Source organism: Vipera ursinii (genome assembly GCF_947247035.1).
Source record: "Vipera ursinii genome assembly, chromosome: 4".
NCBI classification, from domain to species: domain Eukaryota; kingdom Metazoa; phylum Chordata; class Lepidosauria; order Squamata; family Viperidae; genus Vipera; species Vipera ursinii.
In genome coordinates this window covers 52,972,120-52,983,774 of record NC_139514.1, presented here as the reverse complement: position 1 = coordinate 52,983,774, position 11,655 = coordinate 52,972,120, and the positions used below count along the sequence as shown (strand labels likewise).

The 11,655-nt window shown below is 39.2% G+C and overlaps 1 protein-coding gene across 1 annotated transcript in view; it reads right to left on the bottom strand.

Annotated features, from left to right (window-relative positions):
• Nucleotides 1-928: 928 nt before the first annotated feature.
• SIM2 (SIM bHLH transcription factor 2) overlaps nucleotides 929-11,655 on the bottom strand; it is a gene marked incomplete at both ends in the record, with an annotated part of 42,462 nt that continues 31,735 nt past the window's right edge. The window contains 5 exons of the mRNA XM_083361439.1: nucleotides 929-1,650; nucleotides 3,256-3,661; nucleotides 4,725-4,893; nucleotides 8,753-8,900; nucleotides 10,428-10,534. Of these exons, the coding sequence (XP_083217565.1) occupies nucleotides 929-1,650; nucleotides 3,256-3,661; nucleotides 4,725-4,893; nucleotides 8,753-8,900; nucleotides 10,428-10,534 (1,552 nt within the window). The remainder of the gene's footprint in view (nucleotides 1,651-3,255; nucleotides 3,662-4,724; nucleotides 4,894-8,752; nucleotides 8,901-10,427; nucleotides 10,535-11,655) is intronic.

Genomic DNA, 11,655 nt, shown 5'->3' with positions numbered 1-11,655 from the left:
TCCAGATAACAAAATCAACATAATATATATTCTACTAAAAATCCAAAGTAAATTTTACAGGCCTGAGGAGTATCAGATTATCATTTATTCCTTCTGTGAATGCATTTTATCATAGCTTAACAAGCCAAGTGCCACAATGTGTTGGGTTAAACACACACACACAAAACCCTCTGGAAAAGGATTACTGCTGAAATGAAATGAAATCTCATTATCAAAGCAAAATTAACAGAATACAGCTTCTCTACTTTCTTGGATCAGAATTAAAGGAAACGCTGGATCTATTCTTTTATCTAGAAGTTGTATCTGAAATAGAAAAAGCTCTTCTTGGTTTTCAGAGATTCTTTAAAAAGGTTCATATAATAACTTTAGTACAGTGTCAACTCTTTGGTAGATATTTCAAACGGTAAGCATGGAGTTTTTACTTGTTCAAAGATGCATAGTTGTCATGCAGGATGGTAATTCTTGAGTGCCTTGATAAAATATATTAAAGTCAGAGGCATTAAAATGAATGATTTGTAAACATTAATGTTCCAAGGACATTGAATAAAGATTACTTGAAAAAAAACTGCCATAAATAAGTATATCCATTTAGCAGGCACGTTAACATAATTGTAGAATCGAAGTTGATAAGAAAACCATCTTTGTACTGATACTTGTAAAATCTAAGGTGTAAACTTTTAAGAATAATAAAAAATATCATCTGTTACATGGCTTCTTGATGGCAGAGTCAACCTGCAGAGATTAATTCGTAATAAAACACTGAAGTTTTCTGTCTCCTGACCTTAAGTGTATTACTTGACATGGCTAACCTACAAGTTTGTTCCCACTGACCTTGAACTTTCCTTACTGGCTACAGCCATGCGTGTTCATGCTCTCTGGAAAATATTCCAATTTGTTTATTTTAATTTAATAACAGGCTCAATTATTGTTACCTTCCACTGGCTATTATTACAGAAGTTCCAATATAATGAGGAAGTGTGGATTCTTTGTGAGTTTCAGGGGAAGAAGCCGATGAGGGGCTTTGGTTTTTGTAAAACATATTTACTTCCTCAGAATTGTGTCCATAATTTTCTGTTATGTGGCCTGTCGCCATGCACGAAGAAGTTTGAAATGCACCATGTTTGGCTAAAACTCGGTGATAGTTCAGAAAGACAAGCGGAACCTGTCCTGCATGTCTTACATCCACTGTATGGTCGTTTTCAGGGTCACTGTCAAGCTTTGCCATCATTCTCTCCTCAGATTCCAGCTCACTTAAATTTGTAGCATGATTAGCAATATTTTCATATTTTGGTTCTTTCATATAAATTCTTCTTGCTTGTTCATATACTGTAGGAACTGGGACAAAGGGACTTAACTGTCCAATTGATTTATTTTGGAAAGATTCCGATTTTGATAGAAAGGAATTGGAGGCGTTTGAAAAGGCCTTTTCACTAATGCTGTTTTTTTCTGGCAAGTCTCTGTTGAAAACTACTTTATTTTCTTCTTTAATGAGATGGTGTGCTGGACAAATTCTGCTTTCTGTCTTGCTGTGTTTTATAATGCCAGAATCATAGATTTCTTCTTTGTATTTGCTATTGGGTGTCAAGCTAGCACAACTTGTAAAACTTTCAGAGGTACTTTCATGGTTGTATCGCCTATGGGGTAGTGGCACTTCGGGGGGAGAAAAGAAATACATTAGATCAGACATGTCAAACACAAGGCCCAGGGGCCAGATCCGGCCCACAAAGTGGTTTCATGTGGCCCGCGAAGCCATCCTGGAAACAGTGAGGGAACGGCCCCCACTGCCTTGGCCCTGGCCCAGAGACCCTCCTTCTGCCAGAGACCCTCAGATCTGTGCCACTCCTGCCCAGGCCCCCATAGGCACCCTTGATGCGAACGATGTAGAGCTGGCCATGCCCACCCAGTAGGCCACGCCCACCTAGGCCATACCCACCCGGCCCCCTGAGGGCAACCGTAATGCTGATGCGGCCCTCAATGAAATTGAGTTTGACACCCCTGCATTAGATGAACAGGATTCAAAAGATGAAGACAAAATAAAAAACTGCAATTTCCATACCTGAATATAAATCATCAAATACATTTGTCATTAATTTTAGAATAAAAAGCTGCTGGTATCAACATTAAAAGAAATGATTAAGCAGTTACAGTCTAAATGCAATTGTCAAGCTGCCAGCAATTAGTGCAGGTTCGCATCCCACCAGGCTCAAGGTTGACTCAGCCTTCCATCCTTCCGAGGTAGGTAAAATGAGGACCCAGATTGTTGGGGGCAATAAGCTGACTTTGTAATAATGCCGCTGGGGTGTGTGTGAAAACCCTAATAAGCAGGCATATACATAGAATGAAGGCTACTGCTAAGCTTGTAAGCCGCCTTGAGTCTTCGGAGAAGGGCGGGATATAAATGCAATTAAAATAAAATAAATAAATAAAATAAATAAAAAAAGAACACTATTCTGTACCAAATTTCATGATGAAGCTAAAGCAGCTTCTCAGAATCTCTATAAAGACTGAAATTATTAATCAAGTGAACCTGAATTGTACTCACAATTGTAATTCATATCAAATATGCCAGATTTCAAAGATGAAAATATTTCATTTGTGATTATCTGCCCTGTTTTTTCTATTTTGTAGGAAACTGCAAAATAAACTCAGTTTCATTTTCAGCTAATTATATTAATTTTAAGAATTATTTTCTTTCTTTCTTTCATGAGATCTTTGTCTTTGACAGTTAACATTGTGAGAATATGGTATTGCCTTCTCTACAATATACAATTATCAGGAAGCCCAAACCAAGGCTGTACCTCTTCACAGACTGAGAGGTTCAGATCTGAGTGCATCCTGTAAAAAATAAATGCAAAATCTAGGGGGTTTTCACATTAGGCTTATATTGACAAAACCACAATAGATATAGATAAAAATACCATTATTGTAAATGTGGGTGCCAATATCCAGGTGCAAAATATAAGAATCGGTGCAACAAAATTTGCCAATGATTTAAAGAATTCTTGAATCTGGAGTTGTCTTTCAGACTCTAGATTCAATATGAGCACCTTTGACTTCCAAGAGTACAATTGCAATAACTATACAATGAGAGTAGCTGTAAATCCTATAAAAATACAAATAAGGATCTGATAATCTAATCTAAAGTTGCTTATATTATCAAACATTTTATCCAAATGTTCCCTATGACACGTTATTAGAATCTAAAAATGGTTTAAAATCTAAACGTTATTCTTAAATTGCTTGCATAATACTCACCTTCATAATTTTGTAAGAGATTATGGCGTACATTACATGCTGACTGATCAGGACTTTTACATGGTGATTGACTCCCCGCTACAAGAGAATTGGTGTAGTGCCATTGGCACTCTCCACTTGTCTGCAATGTACTTAAGAAGAACCGTGCTACTTCACAAGGTGTTCCTTGAGGTTGGCCAAATTTAGAAGGCAGCATTTGTTTTTTGCTACTAAATACATGAGAGTCTACAGGGAAGTGCCCATAATGATATGAGAAAGGTAAGCTGTACGGTGGGGTGTACAAAAGTTCACTGTTTTCTGAATGAAAGGCTTGTTCTTGGATGGTGGCAGAGTTTGCTATGGAGCTGGATCTCCAGCTTCCAACTTGGCCACATTCCAGCTTCTCTGTCTGGAAGGAACCGTATTGCTGAAAATGAAAAGAAAAGAAAGTGTTTAAAGTGTCAGTACTGCAGAGTAACAGAATACATGCAGCTAAGTAATACCTTGAAATACTCACACACTAAATGAGACAAGCTTAACAAGGCTTCATTTCTAAAGAAAGGAATCTTTATCAAGCCTTTCTGGGCTTCCTTCCATTGCCTCCAAAAACCCTGCTCTTTAATCCTAGACTGATGTTCAAAATACGGTAAGCTATATTTTTTTAGTATAGGTAGTCCTCGACTTGTGACCACAATTGCAGAAGATTTTTTTAAAAAATTCAGTAAGGATGCTATCTAAACTGTTTGGTGAAATAGCATTTGAACCATTTAGATTTTAATTTTTTTATCTTAGGGTAAAAAAATGAGGACTGAAAAACCTTACATGTTTTGAATAACAAAGACCAACTGGGTCAGGCTAGGAGACTTTCTGTCTATTTTTAATGCAAAGAAGTGCAATCTTCATAACATAATCAACTAAGTTATTATGAGAAATAGTGCTGTGGCACCAAAAACAATGGTCTCTACAAGTCAGCATTTGATGAGATATGCAGTAAATGGAAACAGTGAGGAAATCTTTAACCCTGACTGGTGCCAGTGTCCAAAAAGAAAAATACTTTACTACTTAAATTACATATAACAATATTTATGAATATTTATGGACCAGTATGTCAATTTGTAGATTACAAAAGGTGCAAATATTGATAATTTGAACAGCAGAGAAATTCTAGTGACTAGTACACCCATTCCTCTAATAACTGTGTGCTGTTCCAGAAATCAGGCGGTGAGGTGAAATGGTCGTTACGTGAACTTGTGACAAAGAGAGACACTGCAAAGATTACTGGCTACTGCCACCTTTTTCAGTCTCATACAGCTACAGCTACATTAGTCATTCTGATATGCCTTTTGTCAGGCACACAAAATTTGGTTGTAGATGGATACATCAGACAGAAAACGAACTTTTAAATATTGCTATAAACATATTTGTAAATGGTCACAAACTGTAGTCTCTATTTATATATGAACAGCTTTGTTCAGAGGGGGGAAAAATACCTGCTGTGGATAAGGAGTTGTTCTGAGTTTCATCTTCATTTTATTACTCCTAGGTTTTGTTGCTTTTCTTGTTTCTTGTGAGGTAGACATCAAATTTCTGCATGAAAATTGTGATTTAGAAATGGCAATTTGGTCCAGTGACAATGGAAGTTCCTTATATTCTATATCTCTGTAAGACAACAGCATAGCAACAGGTTGATCAACCATTTCTCATTGCGTTTTGCCAAGAACCCATCCATATAAACACAGTATTAAATGTTTTATCCAAAAACCATATATTAAAATGAAATCCCATAGAAAAGGTATAGAAGATTGCCTTGAAATTGCCGGCAACTATAATTCATAATCTATGAAATTTAAATCAAAATCCTAAAAGTTGAACCCCAAAGTTCTTTCCAGAGAGGAATAAATTAGGAACATGCAATTATAGACTTGTTCCCTGGTTGAGGTTGCACAGAACTAAATGGACAACTGACAATATAAAGTTAATTTATAATGTTTCCATACAAACAGCAATTATGTGCACATTCAACTTGTATATAAACTCAAGATATAATCTGAGCACAGCCTGGACTGAAGACAGGAAAGTCTACTGTCAGGCTAAGCCCAAGAACAATGAAGAGCGATTCAGCCAGAGTTCAGTTCTTTATTTGCTCAACAACAATAGACAGAATCTCACCAAATTAAACTCTTACTACTCTCACCCTAACCAATACATCTGTGTTGTGATTCAGGGTCAGCCTGTGGGTTCGGCAGTTGGGTCAGACGACTCAGAGGAGGAGGAGGGGGGTGTTGAAGAGCTTGCTGATGATGGCCTTGAGGCTCCGCAGAGCCCTCAGCCAGGCCCCTCCCACCTGGTCACAATGGAGACCCAGCTGTGTGAGCCTGACAGCGTGGATGAAGATGACCCACAGCTGGCCCTGTTCAAGGACGCCCGACGCAGGAGGCAGTCAATCAGGAGTAAACAGAGAAAGGCAATGGGGCACCTCGGAAGGAGGCAGAGAGAAGCCACGCCCTGAACTGTATAAAAGGGGAATGTGTGGGAGGGCTGGTTTGCTGAAGGCAACCGCTTGAATAGTTCCTGTTTCATAGCTCCTGTTTCATGGTTGGTGTCTGTTTTATGTTAATAAATTTGGCAGGCTTTATTCCAGCCTCTTGCCGTTTGTAAAGGGGTTGTCCCTGCTTTTTCTGCAGGGCCGGTAGCAGGCTGGTACAGAACAATCTGAGAGATTCTAGGGAGTGACCATCCTTATTTACTTTCCATGTCCCCTATCCAAATCCTGGGAGTACTGCCTCTTGTCTTGTCCCCCCTTTCTGGAATATTCTCTCTCCTCTCTGGGAAACTGCTTTATTGTGGTCCATTACACCTTAGTATGCATGTTATATACTTTCTTCAGGTTATTGTAGGAAATGACCAGGTGGAGCCCGAAGGTGAGGTCAAATGCATCGTAAGTATGGAATCCTTACACAGCCATAAGAGACCTAAGTCCATACCCCTGTGAATTCTGTTGTCTCTTATCTAGCAGCAATTAGCCTTTGTAGTTAGTAGATCAGATTCATTCTTGTGTATAAATAGCATGCAACACACTTCTAGTGCTTTGAACTCAACTCCTGTTCCTCCTTACTTGCGCCTTGGTTATAATGTCAATAGTGGATATAAGCTGAGTTTAAACAGCTCAGTTTAAAAATGTCTGAACCAACATTTCTAATTCCTGCCACAATATATTGCTGTTATCAAGCAAGCCAGCACAGAGAGATCTTTCTAGTCTATATGTGAATAACTCTTGCAAAGGTATGCTGACTCAAATTGTATGTAGAAACTTATTTAGTGGCTTTCCTGTGTTACCAAAACAGGAAAAAAAAATCATGAGAGATACTTGGAGTGTTGTATATTAATCAGACATTGGGTATGCACAAAAGCCTCCCACCTATTAAAAAAGTGGAGATATTATTATTATTATTATTATTATTATTATTATTATTATTATTATTATTATTATTATTATTATTATTATTATTTAAATTTATATGCCGCCCTTCTCCCCAAGGACTCAGGGTGGCTCACAACAATAAAAAATTAAAAAAACATAGAATACAAAGATTAAAAAAGAATTAAACAATAAATAAAGAAATAAAGGACAATTTAAGCCGATAAAAACCAAATTTAAAAAACCATGATCAGTCCAGGCCCACTTGTTGGAACAACCATGTCTTCAGGTTGCAGCGGAAGGATCGAAGGTCAGGGGCCGTCCGCAGCTTCGGAGGCAGTTCATTCCAGAGGGTCAGCATACCCACAGAGAAGGCTCTCCCCCTGTGGGTCGCCAGCCGGCATTGCCTGGCTGACGGCACCCTGAGGAGGTCGACTCTGTGGGAGCGAACTGGGCGATGGGAGGTTGACATTGGCAGCAGGTGGTCTCGCAAGTACCCCGGGCCTAAGCCATGTAGGGCTTTAAAGGTAATTACCAGCACCTTGAATCACATCCGGAGAGCAACAGGAAGCCAATGCAGCTCGTGCAGGAGTGGTATAACATGGGAGTATTGAGATACTCCCATAAGCACCCGCACGGCCACATTTTGCACCAGTTGAAGCCTCTGGGTGCACCTCAAAGGCAGCCCCAAGTAGAGAGCATTGCAGTAATCCAGGTGAGAAGTGACAAGGGCATGGGTGACCGTGCATAGGGCATCTCGGTCCAAAATGGGGTGCAACTGGTGCACCAGGCGAACCTGTGCAAAGGCCCCCCTGGTCACAGCAGTTAGATAATCCTCCAAATTAAGCCGTGAATCCAGGAGGACACCCAAGTTGCAGGCCCTTTCTGAGGAGGGCAATAGCTCCCCCCATCAAAAGAGATGGAACATGTTGGACAATACGAGATGCCGGTATCCACAGCCACTCGGTCTTGGAGGGGTTCAGCCTGAGCCTGTTCCTTCCCATCCAGACCCGCACCGCCTCCAGGCACTGGGACATCACGTCAAGGGCATCACTGGGTTGGCTCGGGGTGGAGATAAACAACTGGGTATCATCGGCATATTGGTGATACCTCACCCCAAAGCCACGGATGATCTCACCCAGCGGCTTCATATAGATGTTAAAAAGGAGGGGGAGAGAACCGACCCCTGGGGTACCCCACAAAAAAGGGACCTTGGGGTAGATCTCTGCTCCCCTGCCACTACGAACTGCAAACGGCCCAAGAGGTAGGAGGAGAACCACCGTAAAACAGTGCCTCCCACTCCCAACCCCTCGAGCTGTCGCAGCAGGATACCATGGTCGATGGTATCAAAAGCTGCTGAGAAGTCAAGTAGGACCAGGACAGAGGAGCAACCCCTGTCCCGGGCCCGCCAGAGATCATCTACCAGTGCAACCAATGCCGTTTCCGTGCTGTAAACGGGTCTGAAACTGGACTGGTATGGGTCCAGATAGTCTGCTTCATCCAGGAATTGCGGAAGCTGACGCGCTACAACACTCTCAACAACCTTTGCTACAAAGCGAAGGTTGGAGACAGGACGATAGTTATTCAAGGAGGCCGGGTCCAGAGCAGGCTTCTTGAGAAGGGGCCTCACCACCGCCTCTTTTAAGGTATGTTATATATTAAAGGTAAAGGAGGGTGACAGGGAGAAAGGGAGGGAAGGAAGAACAACTCTACAGTGAATGAAATGACACATGTTAGTTCATAAAGTGGCTGAAACAATCAGGCCCTAAGATGATGACTCCAGGATAATTGGGAGTAAGAGAATTTTCAGAACCCAGCCAAAGATCAATTGAAACTTTTTCTGCTGCAAGTGGGAAAGAAACTACATTCCTTCTGCAGAATACTAACAAGCAGTTGGTAGCTGCTTGTCTAAGACAGGCATTGAAGCAAACAGTAGATGATACTAGAACCAAAAATGATTTATTGTCATTCCCATATATTGTCCCATGACAATATAATGTATATTTTAAATTATCAACCCCCTTAGCAAATGCAAACAAGATGAAAAGGAGCTACAGTTATACATTTGTCAGCCTATAATTGCAAGAAATGAGGACTTACGTTAGGACGTAATTGACACTCACTATGCAGTGAGGTCTTGATGAGCGGCTGTTATGTACAATAGTGGCATAGCTCTGGACCCAAACCCAGCCACCATTTTTTGACAACAACCGATAGTACTTGGTTGTGACTTGTCCTTTCACCAACACTATAAAAACATTAAAGAGATTGAATTACATTTATGTTCTGCCTGGTCCAAAGCTTCTTGGCTTTTGTAAAATTGCAGGACTGTAACTTTTCAGATAAGACTGTTCTTTTTGTTTTTTAAGAGAAGGAGAGAATCAAATAGAATATACATAGGATAACTTTTTCAAGCAGGAAAAGAAACATAATTCTCTATGTTAGTTTTTACATATAAATATTTTCTTTGCCCAAATCTAACACAAAAATCCACTGTGTAATTAATATAATAATCCTACATATGTTTACTCTTAACTCCCATATTGTATGCTTACTTTAGGTTACCTTGATAACTTCTTTTATATCTTATTTTCTGTATGTATAAAACAGTCTCAAATCAGCCAATAGTTTGGTCATCACCGAACTTACTATTAACATTCCACATACACTATTGATCTAAAATATGAAGTCATAGCAAAGAAAAATTTGGATTACATATCCTCACAATGCCTCCATTGCAACCTATACTGTTTTTGCAAAGCATGTTCATGTAATCAAAACAGAAATGTTGTGTTTGGAATTTTTTGACATAAAATAATACATTTATGGCTGCAAAGAAAATAAATTTAACACATTTTATTTTCTTCTCACCCTCATTCCCATTTGTCAGCTGATGCAACATAATTTCATTCACAGCAATCTTTCAGGAATCCACATCCTTCTCAAAAAGAGTAATTTTGTTTTGATCTAAGTTTTTCATTAAAATAAGTTGATCAGATAAAAAATCTCAGATATATTTTTCTAGAAAAAATCTTCCTTTATATGCTGACCAAGATTTTTGAAATCTTCTTTAAATTAACTGGTCAAACTTGGTTAATCTTCTACTTAGATACATGTAAGTCTTTTCTAAATATCTTTCTATCCCTTCGTTCTGAGAAGAAAAAGAATATGGGTTTGATGGTTCTCCTTTCCATTATAAAGGTGGAGCAGTGAAGAAGCTATCAACACTGTATCTTACAAGGATGTCTAACTCTGTTGTCCAGAATATAATGAAAAAATTCTCTTGGAGAGAATTCCAATATGTTGGACAGTGCTGTATGGACGTTTCTTCACTGCCATTGCCTCTATTCAAAAGGCTACTGAATTTATTAATTTATTTGTTCCATCAAGCCACCTTTCTTAATTATCTCCAGTTCATGGATGATATATCATGAGACTATTAAATGGGCTGTTCTTGCGAGACAGGCTACTTTCAACTATGTTTTCTCACTGCTTGAGAATTCTTAGTAATTCCTACTAATCATTCTCTCATCAAAGTAGATTTTAAGATAATAAGAGATCATTGTTTCACATCATTGGTTGTTAAAGATTATGCTCAGAACGTAACATCTCATGTACATTTGAGAATATAAGAGGGCAGAAGGCAGGGGCAAAATTGGTAGCAATTCACATGTCAATTTTTTGAATGCCATGTCTGAAAATATCCATAACATATACATTCAATTGAAAAGCCATCTATATCAACACTGTACATCGTTTGTTGCCTATTACTTACAAAGGTGGTGAGCATATCGTAAATGAAACACATCACATCCATGCACATGGTGGTAAAGAGTTTTCTCTATCAAATCTTGTGGCTCATATCCAGTTAATTCAGTGACTCTAGAACAGAAAATATATCCAAGAAGCATTACTCTTGCAAACAAGTTACCATTTTTTTCCAGATTTCTAGAAATTGAAGTACAGATAGTCCTCACTTACTGACCATAATTGGGACTGGCAACTCCATCCATTAGCCTTTTATCAAATTGCTCAACTAACAGGTCACAGATACAGAAACAGTGCTAAACCTATGTGCAAAATTAACCTGGCTAGTAAGTTACATGTATAAAATTAAGGGGCAATTAAGCTGATTTTGTAATAATGCCGCTTGGGGTGTGTGTGAAAGCCCTAATAAGCAGGCATATACATAGAATGAAGGCTACTGCTAAGCTTATAAGCCGCCCTGAGTCTTCGGAGAAGGGCGGGATATAAATGGAATTAAAATAAAATAAAGAAAGAAAAAAAATAAGGGCAAGGAATGAAGTGAGAGGGAATGATCAATCAGGAACAAGTTCTCTAATAAAACCCAAATAAAAACAATAAAAAGCTATAGCAGCACCAACTCTTTGTTGATCAAAGCAGCAGCAAGCCTGTAATACATTCAGTGATGATAGAACCAGCAACATACAGCTGCAGACAATGTATCTTTTTCCTAGCTTAAATCAACCTTTGACCCTTACAACTTTTCAAAGTGCTAAATTAGTACCTAAAATAAGCTGTTATGAATTCCTCCACTGATTCTGAAACTAAAGAAAATCTAGACTACTTCTGGCCTGCAATTCAAGAGGCAAAATAGCCTGTCAGCTATGTAGAAGTAATGGGTGTGATTCAGTGCAGCTGGCCACTGATTCCGACAGTAACATGTCAGGGCCAGACGTTGGAAGAATGTCAAGGCCTAAATCACATGCCTGCTCAAGAGGGCCAAGCAGCAAAGGTCAGCGTGGCTCCTTGAGGAGAATGACATTAACGTTTCTAATTGAGCACACCCAGGAATTCTATTTAAGAGCATACGCCAGATCCCCTCCCCTTATTGGAACAACTTCCCTGCAGATATTATATTCCTTGTTCTTGATGGGAATTTCAACTTGATATTCGGACTGGCCTTCAGGGATCTCTCTGAAGTTGGATCCTATCTTGAACAATTGCCTCATCATTCCTCTGTCCATCCTCTCCTGGTTTAA